A 21,629-nucleotide genomic window follows, 5' to 3' on the forward strand; every position below is an offset into this window, starting at 1 on the left:
TGCCCCGATGGGTTCTCCATCATACCAGGCTCTAACACGCAGTCTCTCCTTTGTTCTCAGTAACTTCTCTGTGGAGATGTACTTCAGGAACGACAGTGCAGCCGAGCCCTTCCCACTCGTGTTGCCAGGCTGCCCTCTCTCCTGCCCCCTGCAGGACTTCCTTCGTCTCACTGCAGCGGTCATCTCAGAGGACCGGGACCGAGAATGTCGAACCCCGAGCGGCCCTTCAGATACTGGTGAGAAGGTTTACCTTTTTCAGTTTATTTTATTTCACGAATGCAAGTTCCGCTGCAGAGAACTGTGATACAAAGCACATTAGTGAGTCCAAGAAGTAATAATGTATATTAATAAATGGAAAGCTACAAATACAGGCTATCCATGAGCGAAGGGAGCAGGTTAAAGAGAAGGATCTGACCTTGTGAATCAGCTCTGCAAATGCCAACAGGCAGCCACTTATCAACCCTCTGACTAATTCTTGCATTCATGGGCATATCCATCCCCAATAAACAAGCACAAAGTCCAAGAGCATGTGCAAGATAAGTCAGAACAATGTGCAGCTGCCTAAATTCGGTGGGCACATGCATGCAACAAAAAGTGCCATCTTGCCCTGGTGGTGTACATTGGAAGTTTCTGCTTAGTCGCCATGTTTGGAAGCAATGTGCAGGCCATCTTGGGATTTTACAGAGTAGACATAAGGTTTTTCAGAGAGAGTTGGCGTAGAGAGAATAATCTAAATTGTAGGTTGCAGCCTTTTTCTAAGATTCCAGAAGAATTTACTGTGGGGGAAGGATTATGGTTGCGAATGCACAAGAACATTCCTCCGAGCGCTTTGAAACTAGCATTTAATCCACTTAAGAGAGAGATCTGAGTTGTACTTAATGCAAACATAGCGTGCAGGAGGCATTTTCATTTGATTTATTGTAGGAGTTTTATATAGCGCCGACACATCTCGAGGGATGTCAGAGCGCTTTACAGTACATACACGACAGAACCATAAACAGTCACAGTACACTAATAAACACAGATTCTACATACTATCAGGTCAATACCTTGTGGTAAAAGTTCAGTTTCGGGGCTAGACAGTTCCCAATCCAAGGAGAGAAGCTCGATTGAGGATTTGCGCATCGGATCTAAGAGAAGCTTTGCGGCAGTCGTAGCGCTCATTAGTACAAGAAGAAAGGGAGCAGCTGTTACCCAGAGGGGTGGGGATGTCGGTTCAGGAGAAATTCTTTTAGTTGTCTCTTGAAGCTCGTGAAGGAGGGGTTAGTCCTAATATGTATTGGAAGAGAATTCTAGATTTTGGGGGTGATGCCTCAGAGAGCGGGAAAGGGCTTCTTGTTTGTCATTTGGGTGGGATGAGAAGGAGCGTGTTGGAGCTTCTTAGGTTTCTCGACTGTCCTACTTTAGTGAGTTTGGCTGCGAGGCAATCTGGTTTACCATGTGTAGGGCGTTATGGGTGAGACAGGCAGCTTTGAAACAGCAGTGCCTGGCTCCATTATTGTCACCAGGGCCACGAGAAGAGCAAATGCCTAACAGTGGACCACCTCCAGAGAGGGAAAGCAAACAGATGGATATGGTAGGCAGAAAAAGGGAGAAGGAGGCAGCGATGTAATGGCGCATCGCAAACTCAGATGCCCTTGAACAGGTACAGACACCAGCAATGGGATTCCATCAAGGAGCTCATCAACAAGCTCCCGGAAGAGGACAAGAAAAGGGCAAAAACTATTGTCCAAGAACCCAAACACATAGCAAACACATGCCTTAAATTAGCACTCGACACAGCAGACACTGCTTGCAGACAAATGTGCACAGGCACCACTCTAAGAAGGCATGCCTGGCTTAGAATAGCACTCGACGCAGCAGACACTGCTTGCAGACAAATGTGCACAGGCACCACTCTAAGAAGGCATGCCTGGCTTAGAATAGCACTCGACGCAGCAGACACTGCTTGCAGACAAATGTGCACAGGCACCACTCTAAGAAGGCATGCCTGGCTTAGAATAGCACTCGACGCAGCAGACACTGCTTGCAGACAAATGTGCACAGGCACCACTCTAAGAAGGCATGCCTGGCTTAGAATAGCACTCGACGCAGCAGACACTGCTTGCAGACAAATGTGCACAGGCACCACTCTAAGAAGGCATGCCTGGCTTCGAATATCCGGCTTTAAACTAGAGGTGCAGACCTCCATCATTAACAGACCATTTACAAGAAATGCACTATTTGGAAAGGAAGTAGAGGAATCTCTCCAGCAGATAAAAAAAGACAACAAAACTGCAAGAGCCATGGGAGCCCTGCAACAAAGAGGTACCTTAAAAGAGGAGGGTTCAACGGAAGAAAGCCCACAGGAAGAGGAGCCTTTGTTCAGCGACAGCAGATGTCTCATCAACATCAGGGCCAAGGGAATTGTCAACAAACAAATTAAGAAGCAGAATACCAAAACTGGCAACAACAGCCAAGGCAGTCCTTTCGAGGAGGAGGAAATGGCTCCAAATGGACACCTGCACAGAAAAAGACCCCCACACAACACCGGTGAGAGGCAGGATATCACAATACCTACAATAGTGACAAAGATCACAGACAATTGAATATTACATTTGGTAAAATACGGGTATTGCATAGAACTGACCAAAACGCCACCAGCAAACCCCCCAAGGATAAAAAAGTTCCTCAAATCAGAGCTCATAGAGTTACATTCAGAAACCAAGGAGCTTCTTCAAAAGAAGCAGTAGAAATTGTACCAAGGCCAGACCTTTCAAGGTAAACGTCTCTCCGTATTCCTAGTTCCCAGACAAGATCTCTCGCTAGGGCCAATAATTGACCTAAGGTTCATAAACAAATTCATTCTGATTCAGCACTTTAAAATGGCTACACTCCAAGAAATAATACCGCAAATTCAAAGGGCAGATTACATGGCAACAACAGATCTGTAGGATGCCTATTTACACATCCCCATGTACAAAATCACAGAAAATATCTCCCTTTCCTACACAAGGGAATACACTACCAGTTCAAAGTACTCCCGTTCGGAATAAAATCAGCACCACATCTCTTAACCAAGTGCCTAGCTGCAGTCGCGGCGCACCTGCGAAAGAATGGAATACACATCTACCCTTACCTAGATGACTGCCTTATAAAAGCCGACACAAAACCAAAATGTCTCAGTCATGTTCAGACAGCAATGCACACGTTCCAAGCATTAGGATTCTCAATAAATCACAAGTAATCCCCCACAAGGCTGGAAAAAGAAAAAACATTCTTAGGTGCAAGACTCAACTCAGAACTTGCACAGGCTTACCCTACACAAAAGAGTATACAAGCCATCAAACAAGAAACTTCCCTCTAACAGAAGGGTCAGTCTCTGACGGTCAGGAGAGTCATGAAGCTCATGGGCATGATGGCATCATACATCTAACTCATTCCTCATGCCCACCTCCATATGCACCCCTTCCTGGAATGGCTTACCAACAACTGGTCTCAAGCCACAGGGAGTTGGGAGGATCTAGAGGTTGTTACGCACAGACTGCAAGCAGAGATACAATGGTGGGCATCCCACAACATAACACAGGGAAGACCTTTCAAGAACCCAACTCCTTCTCTGACAATCACTACAGACGCATCCCTCAACGGATGAGGAGCGCACGTCCAAGATACGAGGCCAGTGGAACGACCTCAGTTCCATAAAACACATCAATTACCTGGAAATGAAAACAGTATTCTTAGCATTGAAAGCGTTCCAGAAACACATTCGCACAAAGACTGTCTTGATTCAAACGGACAACACCACCACAATGTTTTACCTCAACAAACAGGGAGGTACAAAATCATTCCCGCTAAGCAAACTAGCACAACAGATCTGGCAATGGGCAGTTTCTCAAGGAATCGATCTACTGGGAATGTACAACACAACAGCAGATCTACTGAGCAGGCAGAACAACTGCTCCCACGAGTGGGAATTGAAGCACGATACAATCCATCTTCAAACTCTGGGGACTCCAGAGATAGACCTGTTTGCTGCAATACAGAACAGGAAGTGCCAGTTCTTTGCCTTGAAGTTTTTTCACCACCTGTCGAGGGAATGCCCAGTCACTCGATGGGTCAGGGTCATTTGCATAAACTTTTCCACCAATACCCCTATTTCAAACAGTACAGGAAAAGGCAAGAAAACTGGGGACAAACCAAATACTCATTGCCTACACTGGCCAAAACAGACATGGTACTCCGGAACTGTTGAAAGGACGAATAATCAAACTCCGAGCAGTCAGGGACCTACTATCAGTGCAGCAGGGCCAAATCTTCCACCCGGAGCCAGCGACGTTACGCCTAGCGGCCTGCCACCTGAATGCGTAGAGTTTGGTCACCTAAACTTGCCTTAGAACAATGGAAATCCTAAAGGATGCAAGAAAACAAATGGCAAGACAATGCTATGCCGCAAAATGGAAGCTATACACCACTTGGTGCACCACAAACAACCAAACTAACTCAATCAACACACAAGAAACAGTGATCATATACCTAACTCACCTCCTAGACAGTCAGGTCAACTACTCAAGCATAAAGGTACACCTAGCATCCATCGTAGCTTACACCAGGGGAAAGTCATGCAAAGTTTCTTTAGAAGACCTGTCATTAAAAGGTTCCTAGTGGGGGCTAAAATAATTGTTCCCCCAAGGACAGCTCCAGCCCCCATGTGGAGTTTAAATACTGTCCTCAAACAACTTATGACGGAACCGTTTGAGCCCATGCATAAGGTAGACCTCAAGCATATCACTTTAAAGACAGCATTTTTAATTGCTATTACATCCTTAAGATGAGTAAGTGAGCTATAAGCGTTAACCATACAAGAACCATACTTGCAAATCCATAAAGACAAAGTTATCCTAAAAACGAATCCATAATTCTTACCAAAAGTTGTGTCCAAGTATCACTTGAATCAAAGTATTCTCCTACCAGTCTTCTTCAAAGACTCGCAAACAAGAGGGGTAAGGAGTCTCTATACCCTGATGTAAGGAGGGCTCTACTGTACCATCTACAGAGAATAGAACAAGTTTGCAAGAGCAAACAGCTGCTTGTTGCCTGCTAACGTACTAACACAGGGACGCCTGTCACAAAAGCAACAGTTTCAAGATGGAAAGTTCAAACCATCCAACTATGCTATGCCACTGCAGGGAAAAGCCAAAATGTACAACCAAGAGCTCACTCAACTAGAAAGAAAGGAGCAACTCTTGCATTAATGGCCAATGTGCTCATAGACTCTACATGTGCAGCAGCAACATGGGCATCCCCACACACCTTCACCAAACATTACTGTGTGGACATACAAATGAATAAGGAAGCACAAATAGGACAAAAGGTACTTCGACACCTGTTCGCAAAGTCTTCCTTTTACCACCGCCTCCCCAAGAAGGGAGAAACCGCTACGTAATCTGATGCACAGCATGTGAATCCAGAAAAGGATTCACACTGCAAAATGAAATGGTTACTTACCAGTAGGATTAGTTTTGCAGCTTGAAGTGTTTTCGGAATTCACATGCGACCCACCCAGCCTCCCCTATAAGGAATACAAACAGGTGGGGAAATATATCTAACAATTCTCTAAAGTACCATCTAAAGAGGTCTATTACTAAAACACAGAAAAAAGAATCCAAAGATGGCTACCATGCACAACAACCTCCAGGGCGCCGCCTGACATCACGCAGGGGACATGCCTGGCACCAAATGGTGGTGGACAACGACCAGAAGAGAAAAAAAAACAGAACAAAAACAAAGATTATTCCGGACCCAACCACTATATGGCGGAATAATGCCCAGCATGTGATTCCAGGGAACTCTTCAAGCTGCAAAACTACTCCTACTGGTAAGTAACCATTTTGTTGCTAAACACTAACTTCCCATTACATTTGGTGAATTAGTCCATCACATTTTCAATGCTTCCAAAACAGCCGGTCTTGCTCACTTTTTTAAAGTTATAGGTTCCGGCATAGTCATTTCCTTCGAGACAATCTTTTGAGTAATACCAGCTTTTATTCATTCCCTTTTTAGGTCTCGCGCCTAGCGTTGCAGGGCGCAGAACTGCTTGCGCAGTGCAAGACCTCATGTAGGGGGTTCTGAAAGCTGCCCACACGCTTGTGCGTGTGGGCAGGCTTTCGCAGGCTGCAATTGCCTTTAGCTTGTTTTTTTTTTTTAAATAAGGCACGCAATTGGGCAAAGGGGGGCGCATGTCCCGCCTTTGCTCCACCCATTCCCATCGGTGTCTATTACGCGCAGCAGCACACATTCGCATCGCTGCCGTGCTCCCTCGCCCCCGCTCCTCTGTGGTGCGTGCGCACCACTGGTTTTGCTTTGTTGTTACCTTTGGGACGTTTCCTCGGCGGGACCAGCCAGGACACTTTCCGATTGTTCTCATTGTTCTCAGTGTATCGAATTGCAAGCACACATTTAAGTCATGTTAAGGGGGCGTGCCTGCCTGCGAAGTTTTATTTCAGTTGTATTTGTTTTGTGTAGTTAAGCCACCCCTGGCACAGTTACAAAGTGTCCTTGGCTACTGGCATTCCGCTTGACATTTACGCTTTTTTTTGGCCAGCAGCACAACCACAACCGCTACCCCCAGGGCTTATCAAGCATGTCGCTTGCCCTGCCCAGTCAGGTGTTCCAGAGGAATTTGTAAATTAGGATCTAACAAATTGATCCTGAGTAATCCCAGAGCTGTAGAAAACTGGCCGCGAGCGGGGGCAGAGGCGCGAGTCGTAAAACAAGGGTTCTTTCTGCACAGCGCTAATTACCGGTGCTGTAAAAGGACTACCAGCACCGGACAGCGGACCAGGGCATGGGGGGGTGTGTGAGACGGAGGGGCCTTTGGATGCCAATACCTCTCTTTACAATATGTTTAGCTTCAGGGGTTTCCCTTGCACGGATTAGGCGATATGGAGGGTACACTGTAGCCCTCAACCACCCCCTCTGTAGGGTCAACAACGCACAGGAAGCGGATGCTCTTCAGTGCCGGGAGGGCCGCAGTGAGCAGGGCTAATGGGGCTGATCGGGAATATTCTGTGGATTCGCCAACCAATGAGTGACTGCAGTGGCGTCACTTCCTGTGGGATGTGAGTGATTTCTTTCTGACGCAATTTAAGCTTTTTCGATAGTACACAATTAGGGCCCGTTGTTTTGCAATGGAAATTTCGAATATATGAATGACATATGCAAGCAAATAGTAACTTACGTAACCCTACTTATATAACTGCAAAAACTGGCCAAAGTGTGTGGAAACGTCTGTGTCTGATGTTTCTCCCAGGAGTCATTTGTTTTTTTATTTTGTATCCTATTCTACGGAGTTTTAGCGCGTACTTGACCCGAAGGTATCGGGTATCAGAGCGATTTACATAGCACCAGTTGCGTTGGGGTCAGGTCCCCACGCTTACATGCACACTTATTTTACATCTTGAAGGTGAAGTGAAGATGTTTCTGCTGCAAGAAATATAAGTGAGGTATCAACCACCAAAGGGTTTGCAGGGACTGTGACTAAACAAAGGACATGTTATGGAAAATATTTTTAAGTGAAAAAATAAATTACCACCAATGATGATTGAAAAGTATGTATATGGATGGAGAAGTTATATTTCAACATTGTTTGCAGATATTTCTATTTAAGTATTGGCTCCTTCTAGCAATATTACTGACTGCAGTCTTTGCCTGTTGACCTATCAGAGGTGGGACTCGGAAGCCCCTAAATGCTTGAGCGTGTGTGCTTTATCCCCTATACTACCCTCCCCTCACCTTTAGCTGTATTCCACTCTGACTTTCAGCTCACCTGCCTGGCGTTGAAATTATGTAGTGGTTTTACTTTGCATGTTTCACTTTTAATAAAACAAGCATTTGCAATCCAATAGGTCATGCATTAGTAAAAGTTAGAGCTATTAGCGTTGCTGGTAATAATGCAACACTAATAACTGAAACATTTAGTAATGCGAGACCTATTGCATTGCGAAGGCTTGTTTCCATTGTGTTCGGAGGTTTCCCGCTGCTGTTATTCCTCATTTGCGGCATTCTAATGCTCTTTTTGTTCCTCCGCAAAGGATCTTGTCTTTGCCAGCCCACTGGAAATATCAGCGCTCTGGCTGTGCCGTGATCACATGCTTTGAATCTTTTGAATTCTCTTGCTTCAAGAATTTGACCTTGATTGGTCAGTGTCATTCTGACCAGCCTGGTTTACCCTTGTGCTACGTTTGTTGCACCACCTCTGGTGCCCCTTCGAATGGGCACTAGATATTTGCCTGGCTCTGCCAGCGCTGGCTTCCATGGACATAGACATGTTGATGAGTCCATTAGCGGCCCGTTTTCAAAGTTGTCCCTTGGGCCTGTGGCTGCTTCACAATGACCACTATGAGCCACGCGTTTCAACACAAACAAGGGCATCACCACATGGAGTTAGAACACCTGGCTCCAATGACGAGGATGCAGGTTACCCGGTTACTTTCTCAGGATCGGCTGAGACAGAGGATCATGCCTGTTCTTTGGAGTTGGTGAATTGGAGCGTCGAACAAACGCTGTCTGCAGAGATAGTATCCGTTCTGGATTCTGTGGCTTTTGAACTTGCAAAAGACATCATGGACAACTCCAACATTTTTTGAATTCAGCTACCATTTTTCTGAAAATGTGCATATTAGGTTATTACAAATTATAATCCTTTTATAACGCTCTTATTAGCAACGCTTTGGACTTGCTCAGTTTGTGTATATGATTAGTATTATTTCCTTAGTCATTACGTCATTGTCCCAACCAAAAGGGGCGTGTTGTGTGTCCCCTATGGGGCCCGCTGCAGTTTTCCGTTCTGTTAGCCCAACCACGCACGCTGCACATGTTTCAGGATGCGTTTGCTTTGCACATGTTAGAAAATATCACGCTTGTTCTTGTGCCACCCTGTTCTTTTAGAGCCAGGCTGCACATGTTTTATTATTCTGCTTTTCTACTGAGATTGTCTGAACATTTCGTCCAAGGTCAAACAACCTTGTGCCCTGTTATTCTCCGCGGTCGGACACGAACACCTAGACACAACAGAAGACACCCAGCTGCTGTTTACGAGTATGGCATTTCTTATCCTGTAAGCCTAGACTTGCCGTTTTGACAATAGAGTGGACGATTTCCAGCAGAGAAGAGGTCCCGGAACCGAAGCGCAATTTTTGCACAATCTGAGATGCCGTCCAGCTAACGGCAAATGCCAGGTATGCGGCCCGTCACGGTTCCGGAGATCTTTGCTATATTATAGTGAGGCTAGGTTTAGGCAGATGTCCCAATAACCATGATAGGGCTATTCATTCTGTTTGGGTTTTTTGGTGATGCTAATTATGTTACTAAGTTTTGTATGTTTTCTAAGTGCAGTGCAGCTGCTTCATAACAAAGCATGAGAGTTTCAATAAATATTGTAAACTGTCTTCATGTCTCATTTCTGTTTATTATGGACATGCAGTGGTTAGCGAACGAAAGGTGATGACCTGCTACAGTGGTTCCCTGAAGGGACTACAGTGTTGTGTTCAGGGGTTCCAACTCATTTACTACTCTAGGAAGGTTAGGAGTGCAGGTGAAGGCACTGTGAGCTAGTCTGGATTAGGGTTCAGGGGTACTGATGTGGTATGGTGACTCAGTTCCTACATACTGATGTTCTCTGATCTCAAGCATAGTTCTGTTCCAAAACAGAATCCCTGCAACACAGCTACTACTAGACAAGTTTGTTGCCTTTATGGATAGTTTGGAGCTGGCAGTAAATGTCACAAAATCATATGTTTTGGTAGTAGGCCCTCGGTCCACCAGTTGCCAGACATTTAAGGTGGCTATCCACACCTTGGCAAAAGTCTCGACCTGTCCCTATGTAGTGGTAATATTTGATGTGAACAAAAACTGGAACCCCTGCTTCCCGGGAACAGTTGTGAGCTTGTTATGGCCCAGGGGCAGTGGCCAGCTGCGTGTGCAGGATGGGTTCCTGGTCGCCACGTATTTTACTCGAGATCTATCAGACCAAATGTGTTTCGCGGGGCCTGTATCACAGCGGGGTGTGTAGGGTGTACGATCAATGACAATATTCAGACCGCCGGAAAACTATTTTTATTATGATGTGAAATGGAGCGCTGTGGCTACGCTAGTAACTCGAACATACCTGCAGATCATGGGGTGTGAGACGCTAGTATTGCACTGTATGTATCATGACGATGGAAGAGATAGCTTGACCGCATTGTTTGTAACTGTCTATTCTTTGGTGTATTGTTATTAATCAAAGTATAAAAAAAAGAAAACCAAATTTTAGGACGCCTGGTGCAGGACCCTAAAAGCAACCTGGCCTTTTCTCTCCATGATCAGCTTGGAACAAGATATTTAGCGGACATAGTCACCCTCAGAACTTTGAGTTGGATCAAGAGCTGGACCAGAGAGGGACTTAAGCTGAACACACAGATTCTTTCAGACTGCTTGTCCCCTGATCACAAAAAGAGAATTTCCTGGATCGCTCACGTGAAGACAGTCTTTGCTAAACTAAGGCGAGCGGATATCTTTTTTAATCCCCATTCATTCATTGTCTCCCTCAGTTTGAAAGGGGTGTTCTTAGAACATGCATGGTTAACCAGAGAACAGGTAGAGGTGATGAAACCCATGATGAGAAGACATAGGCTTCTGAAAACTGTTATGTTATAAAAAAAACTATACAGCACACGTACACCCAGAGGTTTCATGGCGCTAACTCTAGAACTTTCCGGAACCAGAAGAGTGTTATTCGTGGGCCTGCACGAACAGCCAAGTTTTAAGCATTTTCCTAAAACTCTGTAGATCAGTACATGACCAAATCTCCAGAGGGAAGGAATTCCACAGTCGTGGGGCCAGGGATGCAGACCTGCATCCTCCCTGTCGTTTTAGCTTGAAGGCAGGGGTGGTCAGTAACTGGAGATGTGCTGAGCGGAGGTTGCAAGAGATAAGAGGCTGTTAATGAATTTGGGGCTCCGACCGTATAAAGACTTTAAAATAAGACATCCCATCTTAAAGGCAGTGCGTTGGGGGATAGAGAGCCAGTGTAGTTTTTTCAAAAGAGGTCTGGCCGATTGCCATCTAGGTTGCTGGTGGATCAGTCTCGCTGCTTGGTTCTAGACCATCTGTAGCTGCTTGATTAAGAAGAGTGGCATGCCTAGGTAGATTGAGTTGGCATAGTCTAAGTGTGATAGCACCATGGCTATCACAACCTGAATCAGTGCTGCGTGAGTGAGCAGATGACTGATTATTCGGATCTTTCGTAGCTGAAAGAAACATGACGAGACCACCGCACCAACTTGAGATCTTAATGATAGGTTGTTATTTTTAGTGACCCCGAGGCTCTTGACAAGAGGTAGAGGGTACGGGGGGATCCAAGTTCCAAAGGCCAGTAGGGTGGGCCCCAGAGGATCCGACTGTTCCCTGTCAGAACTAATTCAGTCTTGCCTGGATTGAGTTTTAAATGGTTTAGGTCCATCCAGTGGCGAATGTGAAGCATGATGGCCTGGAATTCAAGGGCTGAGTTAGGTGAGTTATCTATGGTGAACGTTAGCTGGAGATCATCGGCATAATTGAAGGTAGTCACATCCCTTTCCTTCAGGGAGTGAATCAAAGGTAAGAGGTAAAGATTAAACAAATGGGGGGACAGTGAGGATCCCTGTGGGACTCCACATGTGGATGTTAGCTTAGGGGCTGTGAATGGGGCTAAGCGTACCGCTTGGGTGCGTCCTTCGAGGAAAGAGCTGATCCAGCTGAAGGCTGAGCCCTGGATGCCCGCCTGCCTGACACGGTTCCTCAAGATGCCATGATCGACCATGTCGAAGGCGGCACCAGGCCTGTGGAATGCCTCTGTCAGCTTTATCTCGTAAAGCGTCCAGGACTGCCAGAATCACTGTCTCTGTGGAGTGGGCGGGACGGAATCCCGCTTGGTGTGGATCTAGGTAGTCAGAAAGTTCCATGATGCACTTTGCCACGTGGGCTTCCAGTACTTTGGCCAGGTAAGTGAGCAGGGAGATGGGGCGGTACTTTACCAAGTTTTGAGGGTTTGCTCCCGTTTTTTTTAGGAGAGGGACCACCATTGCGTGTTTGAATACTTTAGGGACACGGCCCTGCAAGAGGGACTCATTCAGGAGGGTCAAAGCAGACTCGGCAGGGCGGAGAGTGTGTCCTTTAAGATATGAGGTGGGTAGCAGTCGGAGGGAGATCCTTCTCCTTCCTTGCTCCGAACAAACTGCCCCCACACCTACGTATCATCAAGGATCACAGCTGTTTTCGCAGGAAGTTAAAGACATGGCTGTTTGACATCTAAATGCATCTAAGCAAGCTGATCTTTTGAGTTGGCTGCTAGCGCTACGAGACTTTCGAGTGATATGTGCGCTTAATAAATACCCCATGATTTGAGTTGCTTTGATTTGAGCAGTCCATGGGGAGCCGGATCTTACTCTGGACAGCAAGTCCAGGAAGGTCTCTGTGCTGATGGCCGGGAAGTGATCCAAGGTAGAGGGGTTCTTCGTCGTGACAAGGGGGGTCTCATTGGGGAAGGGCATTGGGATGGTAGCTTTAATAATGTAGGTTATTTCCAAAAAGTAGCTGTTTAAAGAATCGCAGAGTTCTTGGGTAGGTGTGGGTTTAGGTAGAACCCTGTCTGCGTTAGATAGTTCATGAACAATAGAAAAGATTTCCTTAGACCCATTGTTAGAGTTTAAAATTCATGAGGAGAAGTAGGTGGCCTTGGCTGTAGTAATAGCTTTTTTATATTCTTTCCGTGCTTCTGAATAGTGGCATTTTCCTTCTAGAGAATAGTTCAATCTCCATTTCCTTTCTTTTTGATGAAGGGAAAGTTTTTGCTCTTTCAGATCGTCAGAGAACCATTTCTGTGCGTCAGAGCGGCGAGCAAGTTTTAATTTTTTAAGCTGGGCATGCATATCACTAGCCGCTAATAGCCAGACTGAGATATTTGCTTCCCGGAGATCAGCATCAGGATCAATGGTCGGGTTGAACTGGCCAATGAGTCCTGAAATACCTGTTTTTTAAAGTCACTCCATTTCCTGATCATGCCCCCCTCGGCCGTGGGGGTCTTGCTTCTGATAGGCAGCATTACTGTAAATTTTATTAGGTGATGGTCAGACCATATGCATGGTAGGATCATGGGTGCAGACACCGTGAGATTAGTGGTCCAGACTTGGTCCAATATGTGTCCTTTGGTGTGTGTGGCTGATGATAGGTACTGAGTAAAGTTTAGATTGGTTAGGAGGTCAGTCAGTTCGGCAGAGTGAGGCCCGCCACCTGTATCCTTAGACCAGTAATTTATGTCGCCTATTAATAATACTTTAGCATAGTTCGTAACAAGGTTGGCTATTTGTTCACTCAGTGAAAGGGGGAACAGGGGCATGTACTGCGGGGGCCTGTAGACCAGTACGTAGATAAGCGGGGCACTGTTGGACTCTAATTTAATGACGATGTTATCCACTGCAGGGAAACTTAAGGAGCTAATAGCAGTGAATTTGTGGTCTCGATGGATGATCGCTGCTACTCCACCACCCATCTTTCCTGGTGGGCGATTCACGTGTAGGATGTAGTAGTCGTTTGGCAATGCCGCCAGGATGTCAGGGGTGAAGTCGAGAGTCAGCCATGTTTCTGCTACAAGAAAGATGTCTGGCTTTTCAGATACTAGGAGCAGGAAAACATCAAGCTGATGTTTGACCAAGGAACGGGTGTTTAGGTAATATACACGTAGAGCTGTGTGCTTAGGTTGGGTAGCACCTGAAGATCGGGGTGTGTGAAACATGGGTTCTGAGATTTCTCGAAAGGATCTCCATGTCTGCAGGATTTCAGTGACGCTTAAGCGCGTACAAATGGCAGGGTTGAGTGAGAGTGACGCCTGATGGAGTTTTATAAGTTCCTCCGAGGAGTTAGTGAGGTTTTGGGCATGGGTTGAAGCCCCTGTCCGGGTGCAGACGGGCTTGCCTTGGGCGCGCCTTTGGTGCGTCCGCTGCGCTCCCACGCTGCAACGGACATAAGAGCAGATTCCCCGCCTATGGCTCCTCCCCCACCCGGCGTGATTGGCTGAGGCCGAGGGGTGTGCTCAGGAGACCTCTAGGGAACCCGTGCCGCCAGCATAGTGCAAACGTTGGTATTTTAGTTTAAAATTACTTAAAATACATCAAATACGTCAAATTTTTTAAAAATAGTTCAGCGCGAGCAAAATAGCATTGTGCAGGGTAGCGACACACTGTTCAGGGCCTGAAGCCTTACCTAGCCCTGGTACCCAATTTGAGAGAGAGTTTTGTTTTGGCTAGGTTTAGGTTTAACCCGTTACACAGCGGTTGGTCTCATCGTGGCACCATGTTTCCCTGCGACAACTGGTCTCCGTAGGACACTTTGCATTTCGTAGTGTTCTGTAAATATTTTAGTGTGCCTAGAAAGTTTATTATTCTGTTATTGAAGCCCATGAAATTTTCACAAGTAGGTCCTGCACCCTAACGAACATGTTTTCTATGCTGTTTCCTGTTTTTTACGAGTTGCGCTGAGTTTGAGACTTTCCAGACCCATTTGATTATTGCATTGTTGTGAATGGGAGAGCTTTAACCTATTTTTATTGTTGTTTGGTCATTCATTTTAAACATTTGTATTTTTCTGCACGTTTTAAGTCTGTGTGATTGTATGTGCTGTGGTGTTTTATTCTTTTATGGTTATTTTTACAACCGAATAAAGATTTTATGATGATGAGTATCATTGATTTGGATAATAATAAACACCGGTTATGAGCACCAGGATGCCCCGTGCTTTGAATCTGTGCTTTTCAAATGCATGTGCTATGGTATGCCCTCCCTCGTGACCATCACAGGTAAGTGCGAAGGGTGTAAATGGCGGTCATGTAGTGCAGCATTCCATGCCTCACGGCCTTCTCTGCTACAGACTCACATATATGTTTGTGGTTCTTAAAGAAATATGTGAACCAGATTTCAAGATAGGGAAAAACTGCACAGCCTGTGAATCTAGAAAGCTCTCAAGATGCAATTCTTGTTGCTGGTTTTTACCCTTCCACACACCTGCCCTGAAGAGTCCTTCACTCCCTAGTGGTGTTTGGCCACTTGGCATCCGCCCCATTGATTCGTGTATGCCGTCATTTCCTGATCGCTGCTTGAAGTGCCACTTGTTTTTGTTCTTCTGCTGCTCCAGATGATTGACTGAATGTTGAGAAACATCAACCCAAGCCTCACTTAAGTTTCTTTACATGATGTTTTAATTTTTTATGGCTCGATGGTTTCTAGCAGTCTGTTTAGTTTCTACAGAATTATCTTATCTTGTTTTCAATTCTATTCAGAGAAAATATTTCAGAATATGAGAAAAATGTGCACATCTCTCAGATTTTCCAGACTATGTGCATCATGGCAACCTTTACAGGTGGCACTGTAAGGAGAGGCTGAGAGCACTAACTTACTGTAGCACCACCCTATTGCCATAGTAGGCATTGTAGTAGATAGGATCCACAGTGCCTCCTCACCAGATGCGCTGCTGTACTTGTGTCTTATTGTAATATATTGCAATACAGATTAATAATTGTTTGTGACAATCCTAAAATTGTTGAGAATAAAGCATTTGGTCTCTGATCCAGTTTCTTCTTTTTCTCTGTCTCTTTCTCTCATTTCCTCTCTCCCCTCGTGCTTCCCGTCACCTCTCCTGCTTCCCGTCACCTCTCCTGCTTCCCGTCACCTCTCCTCCTTTCCCCATCACCTCTCCTGCTATCCCCGTCACCTCTCCTGCTTTCCCCGTCACCTCTCCTGCTTTCCCGTCACCTCTCCTGCTTTCTCCGTCACCTCTCCTGCTTTCTCCGTCACCTCTCCTGCTTCCCCGTCACCTGTCCTGCTTCCCCGTCACCTGCCCTGCTTCTCCGTCACCTGTCCTGCTTCCCCGTCACCTCCCCGTCACCTGTCCTGCTTCCTCGTCACCTCTCCTGCTTCCCCTGTCACCTTTCCTGCTTCCCCTGTCACCTCTCCTGCTTCCCCTGTCACCTCTCCTGCTTCCCCTGTCACCTATCCTACTTCCCCGTCACCTCTCACCTTTCCTGCTTCCCCCATCACCTCTGCTGCTTTCCCCGTCACCTCTGCTGCTTCCCCCGTCGCCTCTGCTGCTTCCCCCGTCGCCTCTCATGCCTTCCCCGTCACCGCTCCTGCTTCCCTTGTCACCGCTCCTGCTTCCCTTATCACTTCTCCTGCTTCCCTTGTCACTTCTCCTGCTTCCCCCGTTGCCCCTGCTGCTTCCCCGTCGCCTCTGCTGCTTCCACCGTCGCCTCTGTTGCTTCCACCGTCGCCTCTGCTGCTTCCACCGTCGCCTCTGCTGCTTCCACCGTTGCCTCTGCTGCTTCCCCCGTCGCCTCTGCTGCTTCCCCCGTCGCCTCTGCTGCTTCCCTTCACTCCTGCTGCTTCCCTGGTCGCCTCTGCTGCTACCCCCGTCACCTCTGCTGCTTCCCCGTCCCCTCTCCTGCTTTCCCGTCCCCTCTCCTGCTTTCCCCGTCCCCTCTCCTGCTTTCCCCGTCACTTCTCCTGCTTTCCCCGTCACCTCTCCTGCTTCCTTCTCTCCCACAGAAGTAGTAGTTGGACTGGCTATATGTGGTGTCGTCCTTTTCCTGGTCATCGCCGTGCTTCTGGTGCTGGTCTTCCGCCTGCGGTCCCAACCCGATGGCTACCACCAGGTTTCCCATGAGGGGGAAGCCTAAGCATGACCAACATCCTTGACCCTCCTCTACTAAGTGCCGGCGATCAGTCTCTCGTGGTGAGGATGGTCCAGTCCCTGCCCAGCTGTGGTTGAGAGGCTTATCTGCACTGGCTGCTCAGCCCTGGAGGCAGCACAACTTTCATTTTTATAAATTTTATGAGGTTTTAACATGTTTTGGGAGATTTTGAGTCTTAAACGTAGACCTCCACTATGAACATCTAGATCTGTGTGACAGATCCATTCTTGCACCATTCCTGAACTGTTATTCTTGTCTTTTTTTACTGTTGTGAAGCCCTGCAAGCAAGTGGGAAGTGGACGTGAGAAAATATGGGAGTAACAGGAATGAACTGGCAGAAGACTGTCCTGTCCACTGTAGTCATGCATCCAGGGGGCACCTTTTCAGTTTTTAAACGATTGGTTTTCTTTAACTTAAATGCACTAAGGAGGATTGCTGCAAGGCATAGGGTGGCCTCAGAAGCGCTCTTAGCAGTTATGAGAAGTTCAGCGCTCTACTGAACTGCATGAGCTACCGGGTATGGCTGGGCTTTAAATCCCCGCCAACGAAGTGCTTCAGAACTCTGTGGAGTAAATTAGGCACAAAGTGAATGGGACAAACCTGGCTCCATGCAGTGGGATACATAGAGAGCTCGGCAATGCTCCGTGAGGCACATATTGCATGGCTCCATCCTGCACGAGAGGTACAGATCCCTGTGAGGTACACATTGCATGGCTGAGCCCTGGCTCAATCCCATGGGAGAGGTACAGCGTACATTCCTGAGCCCTGGCTCCATCCCATGGGAGAGGTACAGAGCTCTGCTGAGCAGCATGAGGCACACAGTGCGTAGCAGAGCCCTGGCTCAATCCCATGGGAGAGGTACAGAGCTCTTCTGACCAGCGTGAGGCACACAGTGCATGGCTGAGCCCAGGCTCCATCTCATGGGAGAGGTACGGAGCTCTGCTGAGCAGCTTGAGGTACACCGGTATATGGCTGCGCCCTGGCTCCATCCCATGGGAGAGGTACAGAGCTCTGCTGAGCAGTGTGGGGCACAGAGTGCATGGCTGAGCCCTGGCTCCATCTCACGGGAGAGGTACAGAGCTCTGCCTAGAAGCGTGAGGTACACCAGGTTATGGCTGCGCCCTGGCTCCATCCCACGGGAGAGGTACAGAGCTCTACTGAGCAGCATGAGGCACACAGTGAGTGGCTGAGCCTGTGGCTCCATCTCATGGTAGAGCAACAGAGCTCTTCTGAGCAGAATGAGGCGCACATGCTTGGATGAACCCTGGCTTCATCTCATGGGAGAGGTACAGAGCTCTGGTGAGCAGTTTGAGGCACACAGTGCGTGGCTGAGCCCTGGCTCCATCCCATGGGAGAGGTACAGTGCTCTGCCTAGAAGCGTGAGGTACACCAGTATATGGCTTAGCCCTGGCTCAATCCCATGGGAGAGGTACAGAGCTCTGCTGACCAGCGTGAGGCACACAGTGCATGGCTGAGCCCAGGCTCCATCTCATGGGAGAGGTACAGAGCTCTGCTGAGCAGCTTGAGGTACACCGGTATATGGCTGCGCCCTGCCTCCATCCCATAGGAGAGGTACAGAGCTCTGCTGAGCAGCTTGAGGCGCACAGTGCATGGCTGAGCCCTGGATTTATCCCATAGGAGAGGTACAGAGCTCTGCTGAGCAGCATGAGGCACACAGTGCATGGCTTAGCCCTGGCTCCATCCCAAAGGAGAGTTACAGAGCTCTGCTGAGCAGCATGAGGCACACAGTGCATGGCTTAGCCCTGGCTCCATCCCAAAGGAGAGTTACAGAGCTCTGCTGAGCAGCATGAGGCACACAGTGCATGGCTTAGCCCTGGCTCCATCCCATAGGAGAGGTACAGAGCTCTGCTGAGCAGCATGAGGCACACAGTGCATGGCTTAGCCCTGGCTCCATCCCAAAGGAGAGTTACAGAGCTCTGCTGAGCAGCTTGAGGCGCACATGCTTGGCTGAACCCTGGCTTCATGCAAAGTGAGGTGCCTAGAGTATATCTGACACAGATCTAAATGCCTCAAGAGAGACACTCTGCTGCTGATTGTTACTATGCGGGGTTGATGTGCACTATACAAGATACAGTTTTACAGCTTGAAGCATTTATCGACCAATCACTCTTTGTATCACAATCGTTATTTAGTGTTGCTTTTGTGTGGGGGTACCTCTTGATCTCTAGGAGCAGAGGAGGCAGATTCACCCCAGTGGCTCTGATTTCTGCCATCAAATCTTCTCTACAGCTAGAGTAGACACCGACAGCAATGATTTTATAGAAAAGCTGCTAGCAAAGGATTCTGAAGGACAAGTCAGTGAACCTGAAGTCAGGATCCTACTGTGGGGCATTATAAAGCTGCAGATCTGTTGTACACTCGGTCCGATGCTCATCATCCCACTCTCTGGCGGTGAACACCGAGACGTGCAGCTCCGACCTTCTGAAAGGTATTCACTGTGCTTGACTGCCCTGGCGTTTCATTTGTAACGCTTATGTTTTAATTCATTGTTGTTCATGATTTCATTGCCTCCTGAGGTCTGTCGGCTGTGGTTCAGCATGTGAAGGTGCGAACAACGACAGCACTTCTGGCTCTCTCCGGGACAGATGTGGGCGCCGCTTGATCCGTTCAAGGCGGGAGGCTGTGATGGCTATCTGCTGTGTATATAATGGGCATTTCCCTGCGCATTGTAGGTCCCGTTTATTTGCACTCTGAGGCCAGAGAAAGACCACAGATCTTTGCAGCTATAGCAGAAAAAAGCCCTGGGCCAATGAGGGTGGATATGTGGGATGGGTAGAGGTTTCACTTTTTATGGGGAAATCTGTGTTTTTACCAGTAATATTGATGACAGTTGAGTGCAGAAAACACTTACCAACATGTTTGTCTTTCTTTCTTAGAGACTGTATATTGCAGTTGTATTTTTGATTGTTACTGGCCTAGAATAGCAGTAAAGTGCCAGACATAGGGCTTGTCTTGGAATAAAACATCCAGCCCCAGACTCTTGTATGAAGCGTGGTTTCTGAGCTCCCATCCAGGTTGAGAGGGCTTTGGCTGGCCTCGGAGGATTCCCCCCACAAGGCTCTGGACAGCGAATGAGGAGATCCCAGTGGTATTGAGTAAGAGCACAGCAGAGAGACTCCATCTCTGAACAAGGGGAGCGGCCTTCGGTGCAGTTTTTCCCAATGATGTTTGACAGCTAACTTGGTCTTGGGGGCCGGTGCTTGAGTATCACACCGTGGAACACCGACCCTACAGGGACCGGAGTCCACTTGAGTAAGGAAAACTACTCTCCGATCATGCTAGTAATCTGCCTTATTGACAGATGAAAACTGTGAGACAAACTGCTTGCATGGCAAACAAACCTGTATAAAATGACCTAGTCCGCATTCTGACTTTCAGAAACCTCCTGTGTCCTCAGCACATGCTGGAGGGATTCTACATTCGGCAAACCTGTGGGTTACGTTTCCTTTTCTGTTGACTTTCCATGTCTGACATGTTACACTTGTTCTGAGTGGCCTCTGAACTCAAGGGTGCCCTGCAGGGGACCTGGGAGCTGTTGTGAGTAATGGTGGCTCTTCACGCAGGATTTTCGCTGGTATTCATAAACCGCTTAATATATATGTGGCTGTAACCCAAATTCTAAATAAATATTTTTTTATTAAAAATAATTTCAAGTAAGAACATACGTGTTCAAGGCCTGTGCGGCTGTAGGTATACATGCTGTGCATACTCCTGCCAACTTGTGTTTGGTCAGAATGTGTGGAAGTTGTTTTTCTTCGAAGAAGTCTTTTGAGTCATGTGGTAGTGTGACGACTCCTCTTGATCGCAGTGCACATTGTTATCGGCTCCATTGTTAGATTGTTTTTTTCCGCCTTCGGAGTTAGGGCGAGTGCTTCTTTGTGAATCAACACTGTCGCAGTGCTCTCTTCGATCTTCATGGATTCCTACCCTCAATCGATACTGTACTTGGAACACGTTTCCTCTACTGTCTGTCTCGGGTTGACGTTTGGCTACTGCCCTCTCACGTGTTTGGGTCGATCCTGGCGGGCCCTTGTCCTTTGGGGCTTACTTCCGTCTCGGCCGCGTCACTCCACCATGCCTCGACGGTGATGGAATAGACACAATTTTTATACTATACTTGCTGCCCCACAAAGAATCCTTGAAGCAACCTCCATCATGTCTGTAATTCGTGCCTATGTCCCAAGCACAACGGAGCTGCTTGTGAAAACTGTTGCGCATTCTGTTGTAAAAAGACTCTGCGATCGTCAAGCTTGTCGACTCGAGCTGTTGCACAGGAGCGGCGATGACACCGCAGACCTCTTCGGTCCAAGAACCTCGAGGGAGACCATCCACAACTGTCGTCTGCAGATGAAGAGGCACTCTCCCCTGAAAGAAGCTCCCGTTCCGAGCTAGAAATAGAGGATCTTCCGCCAGCCTAGCAGCCCGTGAGTACAGCCCTCCCTCCACCAAGCTATCAAGCCGAATCATCCTCCACCAAAGGTCATACAGCCACTCTGGAGTGACAGTCAGGCTTTCGGACTGCCACTTGACTCGGACCATGGTCGTCACTGAGAAACCACTATAGTCGTTCGGCCCAGCTCTGGCTTGGCTCCGGAGAAACCTTAGAAGCCGACTGCTTTGGCACTAGCTACACCGACGCCGGCACCGTGCCAACCCATGGCGCCGATCACATCTGGTTTGGCTGCGACCAAAATCTCAGTGCCAAAGCCAATCTCAGAGCTCAAAATTTCAGTATCGACCACCAAGTCTGGCGCCGGCACAGTCGAACCGATCCTCCATAGACTGCAAGAGGATTTTGACGCAAGGGAGAAACACCTGAATATTGACCTCTATATGGGCCAGATTCTTGCCCTCTCTCCGGGGTCCGCTG

General features: G+C 47.6%; 1 protein-coding gene across 1 annotated transcript in view; it reads left to right on the forward strand.

Annotated features, from left to right (window-relative positions):
* The window catches only part of ACP2 (acid phosphatase 2, lysosomal), a 131,496-nt gene extending 111,760 nt beyond the window's left edge, over positions 1–19,736 (forward strand). Inside the window, exons 10-11 of the mRNA XM_085646607.1 lie at positions 61–236; positions 16,593–19,736. Of these exons, the coding sequence (XP_085502733.1) occupies positions 61–236; positions 16,593–16,723 (307 nt within the window). The 3' untranslated portion in view covers positions 16,724–19,736. The remainder of the gene's footprint in view (positions 1–60; positions 237–16,592) is intronic.
* Positions 19,737–21,629: the final 1,893 nt, after the last annotated feature.

This window comes from Triturus cristatus, chromosome 3_1, assembly GCF_964204655.1.
Source record: "Triturus cristatus chromosome 3_1, aTriCri1.1, whole genome shotgun sequence".
Taxonomy (NCBI): Eukaryota; Metazoa; Chordata; class Amphibia; order Caudata; family Salamandridae; genus Triturus; species Triturus cristatus.